Source organism: Rhincodon typus, chromosome 29 (assembly GCF_021869965.1).
Source record: "Rhincodon typus isolate 14 chromosome 29, sRhiTyp1.1, whole genome shotgun sequence".
NCBI lineage: Eukaryota > Metazoa > Chordata > Chondrichthyes > Orectolobiformes > Rhincodontidae > Rhincodon > Rhincodon typus.
This window is the reverse complement of record NC_063360.1, coordinates 2,109,715-2,122,523: the sequence shown is the minus strand read 5'-3', so window position 1 is coordinate 2,122,523 and position 12,809 is coordinate 2,109,715. Positions and strand designations below refer to the sequence as shown.

The window sequence follows — 12,809 nt, the reverse complement described above, 5'->3', positions numbered from 1 at the left end:
TGGAATTGAATGTACTGTCCAGTACATGCAAAGAAGACATCATTGACCTGTGAGATGACTTGTGAGTTGCTGAGTCATTTACACTTTTGCAAGATGCTGCTAAAATTCATAGCTGATCCATGAGAGACAAAAAAGTTCAAGGCCAATGTAATTTAAGTCCAAAGTGACTTTAATAGCTACTGCAGGGAATGAAATGCAATCCTGCAGGATGTAACAGCTTCTGTGATCCTGCTACTTACCTTGTAATCAGGTGGCCTCCCAATTGTGTCTGGAAGCTTTGTCTCCTTCCTCTTATGCTTCTTTAATTCCAACAAGATGCCAAATCCCTCAAGGGCTAAGATCTCACTGACCACTCTGCCCATCTCATGTGCTCACAATGATTCCCCCTGTTTTCTGCTGAGTCCCCCTCTGGAATTCTCCCTTTCATGGAAATCATCGAATTCCCTGGGTCAGCATGACTGGAACCCCAATCTGTGTCTACCTCCATGTGCCTGGACTTTCTTCAGCAAGAGCTAAATGAGCTCTTGGTTACATAGCTAATGAATTGGACAAGTTCCTCGAGCTGGTGAAACTTGGCTGCACCAGGATTATTCATGGGAATACAGCACAATGATCTGTGCCGGAATTTTTATCCCCTTGCCAGCGTCTGATCCCACCTTCAGTTGGAGCTAGAAATGCTATTCAGGTGAGTTCTTAATTTCTTAAAACAAATAGATTTCTTCGTATTGACAGAAAACAATTAGTTTCAATTTAAGACCATAAGAAATAGCCACAGCTGTAGGCTGCTTAGCCACTTGAGCCTTGTCTGTCATTCATTGGGATCATGCTGATCCAATATTTTTCACGTCTGATTTCCTGTGGTTTCCCTGTAACCCTTGATTCCCCACTTGATCAAGAATCTATCTATCTCAGCCTTAAAAACACACAAGGACTCTGCTCCCACAGCTCTCTGTGGCAAGGCGTTCCAAAGACTCACAAACCTCTGAGAGAAGACACCCCTCCCCATTTTAGTCTTAAATTGGCACTCCTTTAATCTGGGACAATGTCCTCTGGTCCTAGCTTTTCCCATGCAGGGAACCATCCTCTCAGCATTTGCCCTGTCAAGCCCCTTAAGAATCCTACATATCTCAATGAGATCACCTTTCATTTTTCTAAATTTACAAGAAAATAAATAAAGTATCCATTAGTCATTTGAAAGTAAAGAACTTAAGTTTTACTGAAGAAAAATACATGCTATTGAAAGTTTTTGTCTTGCAATAAATGAGAGAATACAAGATCTCAAAAGAGAACAACATTATATATTGCATAAGAGGGTATTTGTTGGTTAATAAGTGAACTCTGATTAGTAGATATGTTACCATGGCGAATGCACCAATTAACTGGCAAGCTTTTTAAATTCAGATCAGAAAAGCTTGAACAGCATTGTTCCTTTTTCAGCAAATCTCAAAGAATCCAGTGTCACTCTGCATAAGAACAGGGGAAGGATGTGCTTGAAAAGAAGGGGGTGTAGAGGGGATTTTTAAAAAATTCATCGACGGGATGAGGGCATCGCTGGCCAGGCAGCATTTATTGCCCATCCCTAATTGCCCAGAGGCAGTTCAGAGTCAACCACATTGCTGTGGGTCTGGAGTCACATGTAGGCCAGACTAGGTAAGGATGGCAGTTTCCCTCCCTAAAGGCCATTAGTGAACCAGATGGGTTTTTCCTGACAATCAGCAATGGATTCATGGTCATTAGGTTCTTAATTCCAGATACTTTTATTGAGTTCAAATTCCACCATCTGCTGTGGTGGGATTCGAACCCGGGTTCCCAGAACATTATCTGGGTCTCTGGATTAACAGTCCAGTGGTAATACCACTAGGCCATTGCCTCCCCGTTACAAGCATTCAACAAGGTACTGCCTGGGATGGAGCATTTCAGCTGTGAATACAGGCTGGATAAACTCAAGTTCTTTTCGTTAGAACAAAGAAGGTGGTGAGGGAGCTGATAGCAATCTATAAGATTATGAGGGACAATGGGTAGGGTGAATAGAAAGCAGGTGTTCCCCTTATTGTAAGGATCAATATAACAGGGGCATAATTTTAAAGTGGAAGAGAGGGATTTTAAAGGGGTATCACCCAGATCGTGGTGGGGGTCTGGAACACATTACTGGGAGGGTAGTTGAGGCAGGAAACCTCACAATCTTTAAAAAGTGCTTGGATGAATCACAGAATCCTTACAGTGTGGAAGTAGGTCATTCAAACCATCGAGTCCATACTGACCCTCCAAAGAGCATCCCACCCCATCCCTATAACCCTACATTTCCCATGGCTAATCCATCTAGTTTACACATCCCTGGATACTATGAACAATTTAGCATGGCCAATCCACCTAACCTGCACATCTTTGATCTGTGGGAGGAAACCCGGAGCACCCAGAGGAAACCCATGAAGACACAGGGAGAGCATGCGAACTCCACACGGACAGTCACCCAAGGGTGAAATCGAACCCAGGTCCCTGGCGCTGTCAGGCTAACCATTGAGCAACCGTGCCATCTATCTCCTCCTTAAATTTACTCAATGTCCTGACATCCACCACACTCTAGGGGTAGTGAATTCCACAAATTCATGGCGCTTTGAAAGAAGTTATTTCTCCTCATTTAATTTAAATTCACTACCCCTTATCCTAAAACTATGACTACTCGTTCTAGATTGCCCTACATGAGGAAATATCCTCTCTGTTTACTTTATCAAATGCCTTTAAAATCTTATATACCTCAATTAGATCTCCTCTCATTCTTCTAAACTCTAGAGAGTATAGACTTAATCTGCTTGATCTCTTCATAAGACAAACCCCTCATCTCTGGAATCAATCTCGTGAACTGTCTCCAATACAACCACATTCCTCTTCAAGAGGCATGATCACAAACAATTAGTTTGTCTATAACTTTAAAAATAGTGCTCAATATATACATTCATATTTACTGAAGTAAAACTGTTGTATGGTGAATAAAATATCAGCTGTCAATGAAAGCGTTAATTTCTCTGCTTGTTTGCAGTAAATGTGGAATGAAACATTCTCAGATACACATAATTGCGACATTTCACATAAATCCTAACAAAAAATACAAGTAAAGTTAAATTGGTCCAAATAAATGTTCAACTTGTTTGTTTTAATCAAGCATTCCAGAAAAGGTAACTTCAGGGCTGAAGCTTTTCTTTCATGAAAGCAAAATCCTTGGGGCCTTTCATAGTTGTACAAAGAAATTTTAATCAAAATAAATCCACAGCATCCTTAACTTATAACATTTTATTACTCCAATTCTGGAGTATGCCAAATCTGGAGATTCTCAAATTGAAACAAACACACTTGACACAGTCACACTTACGTGCATCTTCGAAATATGAATTCCTGTAATACATTATGAACGCAGAAGAGCCAAACCTTTTGTGATATTCTTGGGTCTTGAGCCAAAGAGAAGTTTAGATTTTCAACCCTTTTGAAATGAAAATTATAACTCAATTTTTTACCAAAATGTTGACACACACATGTGAAGGACAAGCAAGTAACAAACTTAAAACAAAACATGCCTGTATACTGCTAACACTCAAGACAAAACTACACAAGATGGGTTGTGCTACAATCAAAACAATAAATCACAAATAACTTTTAGAGAGAAACTTCAAACAAAAGAAACTTTCACTTGGTAATTTTTACATTTCATTTTTCTTGTTACAAACCTGCTATCAATTTCATTGATGATTGTTTGAGTTCCTTTCTCTTCTTTTGATATATGATCTCAGCAGCTTACTTTGGCTCCTGAACTCATTGTTCTTTCAATTGCTTGGATTTCTTTCATTTAACAATGAGGTGCACATGTGTTCCCCTACAGGCCAAACTTTTGCAACATTTAGCTTAAATATGCATTTCTGGATGATCTTAGAGAATCTGCAATTCTTGTAGAGAATGTAATTTTAATCCCCATTGCATTCATCTAAAATTTTTAGGATATCCATCATCTAGGCCTGTTTATCTGTTAGGTTGTCTAGCAGAGGGCATAATCTCAGAATAAGGGGTTATACATTTGCAAAGAGGTGAGGAGGAATTTCTTCTCTCAGAGGGTACTGAATCTGTAGAATTCTTTACTGCAGAAGACATGCAAGGCTGGGTCATTAAATATATTTAGAACTAAGATAGACATTTTTTTAAAGCAGTAAGAGAATCAAGGGTTATGGGAATCAAAGGCTGGAAAGAGAAGTTGAAGATTATTAGTTCAACCATAGTCTCATTACATGATGGAGCAGACTTAATGGGCTGAAATGGCTTATTTCTGCTCCTACTTCCTATATCAGTTTCTTCGATGTGATTATATAAATGTATTCAAAGGGCTTTTGTGGTGTAGTGGTAATGAACCCACAGCTGGACCAAGTGATCTGGGTTCAAGTTCCACCTTCTCCAAAGGTGTGTGACAGCATGTCTTAACAGGTTGATTTAAGCATATTTATAACTGAATTCTTTCCTCCATGGAAATATGATAGATGTTCTGTACCCTCTCCAGGATGTTAACACACTTCTTAAATAACCAAAATTGTATACACAACATTCCAGCTTACGCCTAACCAGAGACCTGCCTTAACAACATGCTGTTCCACCTTCCACTGCCAGTTTTGGCAATATGCACATCCACCAAAATAGTACCATTTAGATTCAACTGCCCTTCCGTGTTGTTTTACCCCAGATTGTTTTAAATAATTGCATCAGCAATGTTTCTGCCTATTTCATCAGTCTGTCTGCTTCCAGTGTGCTTATTTTCTTTAAGCCACATTGCCAAGTTTAATATTGTCTCTAGAATTTGTAGTTAATTGGCTGAAAAGCACTTTGGAATACCCTGAGCGCATGAAGGATATTATACAAATCCAAGTCTTTCATAACTCTCGCACCATCAATTTCAGGGTGACATGGAAAGAGGCAAGGACCAAATTTTCAGTTATTTTGGCTGTAAATGGTATGTGGGCATGATGGAGATCAAGGGGAGGGAAGGTATCTCAGCTTCAATGACAATTATTAAAGCATAAATGACTAGTACAAATGGCTAATTGGTTTCTTTATTTTTCCAGGATCAGTGGATGTGTCCCGTCGTAATCCAATTGCCTCATGGATGTGTGCAATGCTTTATTGCTTTGCCAGTTATATAATGGCTGATGTACTGCTTGGAGAATCACCCCTCCATTATTTTAACAACACCTCTCACATCTTACTGGCAACTGCTGTTTGGTGAGTGAACACAGATTTTGTCATTCACGTTGTTAAATTCACTTTTTTCCTGTGGGCGTGATAAGAATCAGGTTGGTGGGCAGAGAAGAACATGAGGGTATGAAAGTATATTTATAGTATCATTCAGTATAAAATAACTCATAGTTTGTTCTTGTTTGGTCCCCAAGTTAAAATACTGTTCTGCTTGGTGATATTGAGAAATAAATACGGAGAAGGATGTTAGAATTTGTTTACAATTTAAAACACTGTAGTTACCCAGATTGGTTCTAAGAGTTGGATGTCTAGGGAAACATAACTTTAAGAGTAATTTGACCAAAGTTTATAAAATTATTGGAAATGAAATGTTTTTTGCATAGACCAATTGAAAAGATTAGGGAGAATGTGTTCATTTTTACTGATAGTGTAAGGATAGAGGAATTTACAAAACAGGTTGTTGGTTTGTGTAGGTATGTTGATTTATTGAATTTCTTTAAATAAAAGCTGGGCATGTTTCTAGCTGAAACAAAGATCATCTGGTACAAGCATGGGTACCCTGTAATATTAATCAGGGCCAGAGGATTCTCGCTGACTAGTTTTGTGTTGAAAAAATAATTTTCCAGAGTCTTTTCCCAAACCCTAATTGGCTTCATCTTTAAAATTTTTGTTGTTGTTATTTTTATATGATGTAGGGTGAGTTGGGATATGTATATGTGCTGAAGTGCAAGGCACCTCAACTGTATGACTCTGTGTCACAAAGTGTAACACTAAGCTACATTAGGAAATGTTAGGTCAAATGTCAAAAAACTTTCAGCCATGGTTGAATGATGGAGCAGACTCGATGGGCCAAATGGCCTAATTCTGCTCCTACACCTTATGGAAATGTTTGCACGGAGGAAGTGAATTTGAGAGCCAGAGAGGTGAATGATGTATTCCAGACCTTTGCCACTAGGCAACTGAAAGAACAGCCACTAATGGTGAAGCAAATGGCAAGTAAAACTTGGGGACAAATATAGTCAAAAAGAGGGTTTTAAAACTGGCTCATTGCACTTGGTTTTTCAAATGAGAATACTGTGAAGCAGCAGATCCGACAAAAAAAAGAAGTTGGAAATGCTTATGTCAAGGGCTCATTGATATGAGGAATTTGTAAAAACTAGATAACTTGTGCAAGTGAGGAGGACTGATGCAGGAGGAGGCTTCTGTGGACGAAAAGGCCTGTTTTTACTTTGTAAAATTCTAAATTATTCAATATTAAAAAAGGGGAAATGTATATATTTCCTATTTTTGCATAATTACGAGTTAGATCAACGATTCAAAAGAGGCTGATCATAGCTATTACTCTATGTTCACTCCTTGTCAAATAATTAAACTTAACAATGGTATCAAGCCTCCAGCTACCAACTGTTTCATTGATCAACCTTCAGAGAAATTGGAGAAGTACTATTGTTCCTCCCTACCTCCCATGGTTACACCATTGTGAAAGTAAATGCAATCGTTTGGTGCTAGTGTCCCTACCTCAAGTTAGAAGATCTAGGTTCAAGTCACAACTGCCTCGGAGGTGCATCAAAACATATCCGAACAGGTTGATTAAAATAAACTGTAAAGGGGAAATAGGTGGGACTGGTGCATGGAAGGAGCTGTTTGGCTGAATAGTTAATAAATTCTACCTACAAAGAATGATGTCTTGGTTTCTGTTTCACCGAGTGACTTGGATGCAGATTGACATTGGGAGCAGCATAAATGGCAGTCTAAAGATGGATTGAAAACTAAAGGTTCTTTTCAGGCAGGAGATTATAATTGGAGTTACTTTGGAGAAGAATGCTGAAACCAAGTGCAAAGTGTTTTGATTTCCCAGTGACATTTTGTGAAGCTGAACTTAGCAATCCACGGAAAAATGAAGCAGATATGTGTACGTAGGTTAAACCTAGACCAAGAGAAAAAGGTAATTGCCTCTTCTACCACTTACTAAAAAAGATGATCAGGTGTAATGTATTCTCAGAACTAGAGTCTCAACCATTTTCAGAAAGAAACACACTTTTGGAAAAGATATCAGAAGCGTTAAAAAATTCTTGAAGAATGTTCACTACCAGCAGCCTTCTGGCTCAATTGGGATATTCAACAGCAGCACAAAGAATGGAGGATTCGATTGGAATGGCAAAAAGAGACCATTCAGATACAGGCTGAAAGCATCAATACAAGAAGAGAATCTGAAAATAGAGAAGATAGAAATGCTGACAACACCATCAAATGTAGCATTGAGACATTTTAGTGACTACAAATTAATTAGAGGTTGACAAAGGATGCCAAACAAAAAAAGTTGGAGTGCTGGAAAGAATTTAGTATATACTATGGTACCAAATAGGGTACCACCAGCCTCTTCATAAAGATGGGTATGGACAGAATATTGTTTCAACTAAAAACTTGGTAGTCAGATGCAACTGTCAATTGCCCTAACACAGAAAAAGTGATCTTGAAGATCTTAGTTCTTTTAGTAACATACTCTTGGTAATGTAAGTCACTTCATATAAAAGTTGCCCTTTTGCAGGGTGACAAGTTTCAAAGGAAAGCATTTTTGAAACCACTTAAAGAAGCAGGCGGTATAGAAGAGAAACTGTGGAACTATGGCAATAAACAAATGTGTTTATGGGTTGAATATTGAGTGAGGGTAGGCTGTTTCTCAGTTTCCAGACTTGGATGACCCAGAAGACATATAGCTTTTTAGTGATGCTGCACATGCCAATCCTCCAGTTGGGTATTTGTGTATAGCATAGTTTATTACATTATTGGTGGGAAAGAATGACAAATATTTTCTTGGTGGGAACCAAGAAAATAAAAAAAAAGGTATTGCACATCAGCAGAAGCAAGGACACGGGTGTGTATTTATCCAATATTCTAAAAAAAGTCTTATAAAGTTAGACAATCTGAGAAAAGTTTGCCCATAGAATGTGATGTGGCTAACACATTGTATCACAAAAGTAATCTTGGAGATCCTGAAATTAGGCATATGCTGATAGTAGGTATTACAAGAACACAAAAATCAACTTTTGTTTGGGTCACTTTGTGACTAAGAGTGTTTATAACATTTTTTGTTTAAAGAAAAAGGAATATGGAAGATTGATTGTATTATGTGGAATTTGAAAAATATCATTACTGATTACTGTAGTTGTATTACAAGGTAAGATATAGAATATGAGGATTGTTTGTTTCCAAAAGTTTTATTTAAAGAAAAGGGTATTTGTTATTACAGGAAGTAGTTAAACGGTTATTGGGATTAATTGATTAAATTGACTGGGGTAGATATAAAGGGAGACTGGAGTGTGGAAGGAGCTGTAATCCTGAGTAGTGAATAAACTCTATGCACAAAAAAAGGTGTCATGGTTTGTGTGTCACCTATTGGCTTGATTCCCTCTCTTTTAACACAGTACATAGCTTTACTGAACCCACAGGGCATTACTTGGTGACTTTCTTCAAGGTGTCCACAAACACTGTTTTATAGTCAAGCAGTGGGAGAGGTCTGTTAATGTTCTTACCTTTTTGATTTTCCCCCTTTCTATTTTAAGCTGCTTCCATTTAGGATTGTCTAATTCACTTAATGAATTTCAGTACCCAGCAGAGGCATGGCACAGCTTGTACCTACGATGCCTACTGTTTCAGTCTACAATGGGTGAAAAGAAAACTTCAAAGTAAATAATATTAAGGACATTAAAATCATATTAAAACCATATATTTGTTGAAACTAATGGGGTTTACATATCACCTATTAAATAAGATTTAGTTACTAATATTGAACATTTGTCATTACTGAAATAAACACCATGATTTCAACTTAGGTACCTCATCTTTTATTGCCCACTGAACCTTTTCTACAAATGTGTGGCCTTCATGCCTGTGAAGTTGGTCCTCACTGCTATGAAAGAGGTGGTGCGAGTCCGCAAAATTAGTGTGGGTGTTGTCCATGCACACCATGCTTACCACCACGGATGGATCATAATGGCTTTGGTTGGATGGGCCAAAGGTAAGTTGCCTTTTATTTCTTTATTTTTGAGATGTTACACTGGATATTACAGTGCTATACAGTCATTTTGTATTAACCAGTCCCCTATCCTTCTCACACCTGAGTAACTGATATCTCATGAGGGCCAAGGACTGCCCTTGAACTGCATATTCCTCCAAAAACATTCATCTTGTTGAAGTCGAAACTAAAATGGACTTGGTATTGGCATGAAACAAAATGACCAATTTTGTGATAGAGAAATTGCAATCCATATTGAAAGATACCCAGCTACATAGTCAAAGGCAACAAAATATCCAGAGCACTTAGACCATTACTTAGTACTGGTCATTGTTATTTTGTTCCCCACAGGTGCTGGAGTTGCACTGATCTCCAACTTTGAGCAGCTGATTCGTGGAGTCTGGAAGCCTGAAACAAATGAGTTTCTCAATATGTCCTTGTAAGTGAAAATTACAGCAGAAAGTAAAAGGGAAGCATATTTTACAACCTGAGCAATTTAGTAAAAGAAAATGAATGTTTGAAGTATGGAGTGTAAAGTGGCTACCAATTAACTCAAACCTGGTTTGAGCTGCCATTCAAAACTACTTAGCACCCCTTCAGTATTTCCGAGTAGAGGAATTAATGGTGCAGTATTTGGATACTGTGACATGTGCAAGTTCAGTGCTGTTCTCCGGATATGGAAAGACAAGAAGGATGGGGTAATGGGGGAGTTGGTGGAGGGTAATGGTAAGGACATTGAGCAAAGACGAGGTGCCTCTCCACAAGGAAACAGAAGGGTAATGAACAGCATTGCTGCTGATCTGAAACCTTTTAGCAGAATCTGAAGGCAGATAATCCACTGGGCTTTTCAATTATAAAAATAGTTCATCCAAAAGTGGGAAACTGATTGCACAAAAATGGTCACTAAAAAAAAAATCAGGAAAACAAAAATGGAGACATTACACAACTAATGAAACTAACTGCATTTTTTATTCTGATCTCTCATAGCCCAACAAAAGCTAGTTTGGTTGGAGCTGTTATCTTCACCCTACAGCAGGCCCGCTGGCTTCCCATATCCAAACACAATATCGTCTTCCTATTCACCATCTTTATGGTTGTTACGAAGGTAAGTATATCTTTTCAATTGACTAAAATAAAAACAGATTTAAGCTACGTGATATGCTATGCATAACCTGAGTAAGTGGATGCAAGAGTGCTAATTTCCTTTCCAATCTAAAGTTTATGAAAGATTAAAATATTGAAACTCAATGTTGATTGTGACTAAAAACTTCCAGTCCTTCTTTCAGTATATTAAAACATTGTCTATTAAGATACTTTTGTCTTTATTCATTCATGGAATGAGAGTCACTGGCAATGTCAGTATTCATTAGTTCGTTCCTTATTGGCCTCAAAAAGGTGGTCCACTACCAGCTTGTCAACAGTTGTGGTCCAAGTGGTGTGTGTACATGCAAAGTACTGTTAGATAGGGAGATGCAGGATTTCCAGTTCCAGGCCCATTAATAGTAAAGGATGATGTTTCATTCGGAGGCAGATTTGCACAGGGTGGTGTTCCCAGATGCCTGAAGGCTTTGTCCTGTTAGGTAATAGAGGTTATAGGCATGAAATTCTGTCAAAGGAGCCTTGGTAATTTGATGAAGTGCATCTTGTAGATCGAAGACAATGCTGCCACAGTATGCCAGTGAGATTCTATCATTACGATTACTGTTGGCTCGAGGCTCCTTTCACAATGAAGTTATTAATTAATCCTGCATCATTAAACATTACTAGGTCTTATAAAGCTTGCTCCTGGTTGACACTGAACATACTGTAAGAAATAATCCAAAAAATTCTGTGCCACTATTGTATCAATTAATTTAACAATACACAATGTTACCAGAATAACAAATCATACTACTACTACTGGGATGACACTAATTTGGTGATTGTTTCATAAAGAGAAGCAACAAGATTCACAACGCCAGTCAATAACAGTTTAAAAAAAATCCAGAGATGAATAAACTGAGATTTTCACCATACATTGCAAATGACAGTAAGGGGATACAATAAGGGCTATAGATGTAAGCAGCAAGTTAAAAAAAAGACAAAGACAAAACATAGACATCCCCACCTCCTTGACCTGACGCAACCTGTCCATCTCCGTTCTCACCTATCTGCTCCACCTTTCCCATTGACCAATCTCTACAGCCCCCTACCTACATCCACCTATTACCATCCCACTTATCATCCCCCAGCCTCCCTCACCCTCCCTCTATTTATTTCCAAGCTCCCTTCCCCCTCCCCGGTCCTGATGAAGGATCCCGACCCGAAACATCGACTTTACTGCACCTCAGATGCTGTCTGACCTGCTGTGCTCCTCCAGCTCCACATTTTTTTGACTCTGACTTCCAACATCTGCAGCACGTGCTATCTCCTAGACAAACTCTGTATCAGATGGAGCTTAATACAGGTAAGTCAGCTCAATAGGTCAGATCAAATAACAACAAGTCTGCTGTGGTCAAGGGGCCATAATCTGAACCATTCTGGAATGAAATCAAGAAAAATATTTTCACACAAAGGGTACTGGAAATCTTGACCTCTGCCCAAAAACACTGCCAATGCTGGATCATTCACTAGATTTTTCTTAGTTAAGCAGAGTTCAGGTGCAGATCAACCAAGATCTAACTGAGTAGTGGAACATACCTCACTGCCTAATTCCTGTTCCAAACTTGCAAATGACTAAAATAATGTGAGAAAAATAACGAATGTTAAAAATAAATGGATATCTCTAGCTATTGAATTTTTACATCTACCATTCTAGGTATTCATGACAGCAACACATTCCCATGGATCACCTTTCGCTCCAATTGAAGCCTTTATTTGCCCCATTATCTTTGGGAATGCCTGTGGTATCTATGATGATCATGATCATGTCTGCTCTCGTGACAATATACAGAGCTGCACCCCTTGCAATCTGTCTCCATACTCAGCCAAGACAAAGGAGGAACTTAATGAAGGGACAAGGAAGAAGAAATGCAAAAAGACTGAATAAGTGATACGACTCCCACCACAGTTATCAAAGCGTGCAGAAAGTGCAATTTCTGGGACTTAATGTGATCTGGAAACTGTTACTATGAGGAAAATCGACATAATTGTACTCATACAGTCTACTAGGGTTTGCGTTTGAGCTTGTCTGTCTCATTAAATGGAAAGAAAAATGTGAACAAACAGTAGTTAGCCTATCCTTCCCAGGGACGTATTTCCTCATCAAGTTCCATCTAGATAAAGCAGACAGCATTAGTATGGTAATGATTTATCAATGTCTTTGAAGGACCATTCAGGTACACAATGTGAAGAAAATGATAATAGTCATTTTCTTTTCTAAAATTGTTGGAGTGTATTGTTGGAACTATGTAAGAGGAAATGTTTTATTCACATCTAGCCAACACTGTACGGGATCGGAGAGAACTTTATTTTGTCACTGTTTGTAAAAGCATACATAAATTCTATATTCCGGCATTATTATATCAGCCTTTGGACTGGACAGCCAAAAGTCAAAATGGAGGTGCTATAAATACCAACTAGTGGTAAA

The 12,809-nt window shown here is 38.4% G+C and overlaps 1 protein-coding gene across 1 annotated transcript; it reads left to right on the top strand.

The window, feature by feature from the left end:
* Positions 1–4,875: 4,875 nt before the first annotated feature.
* Positions 4,876–12,441, top strand: LOC109919145 (trimeric intracellular cation channel type A-like). Its single transcript, XM_020519117.2, has 6 exons — positions 4,876–4,984; positions 5,097–5,253; positions 9,060–9,244; positions 9,593–9,680; positions 10,229–10,346; positions 12,039–12,441. The coding sequence occupies exons 1-6, from the start codon at positions 4,876–4,878 to the stop codon at positions 12,267–12,269; spliced, it is 888 nt and encodes a 295-aa protein (XP_020374706.1). The 3' UTR covers positions 12,270–12,441.
* Positions 12,442–12,809: the final 368 nt, after the last annotated feature.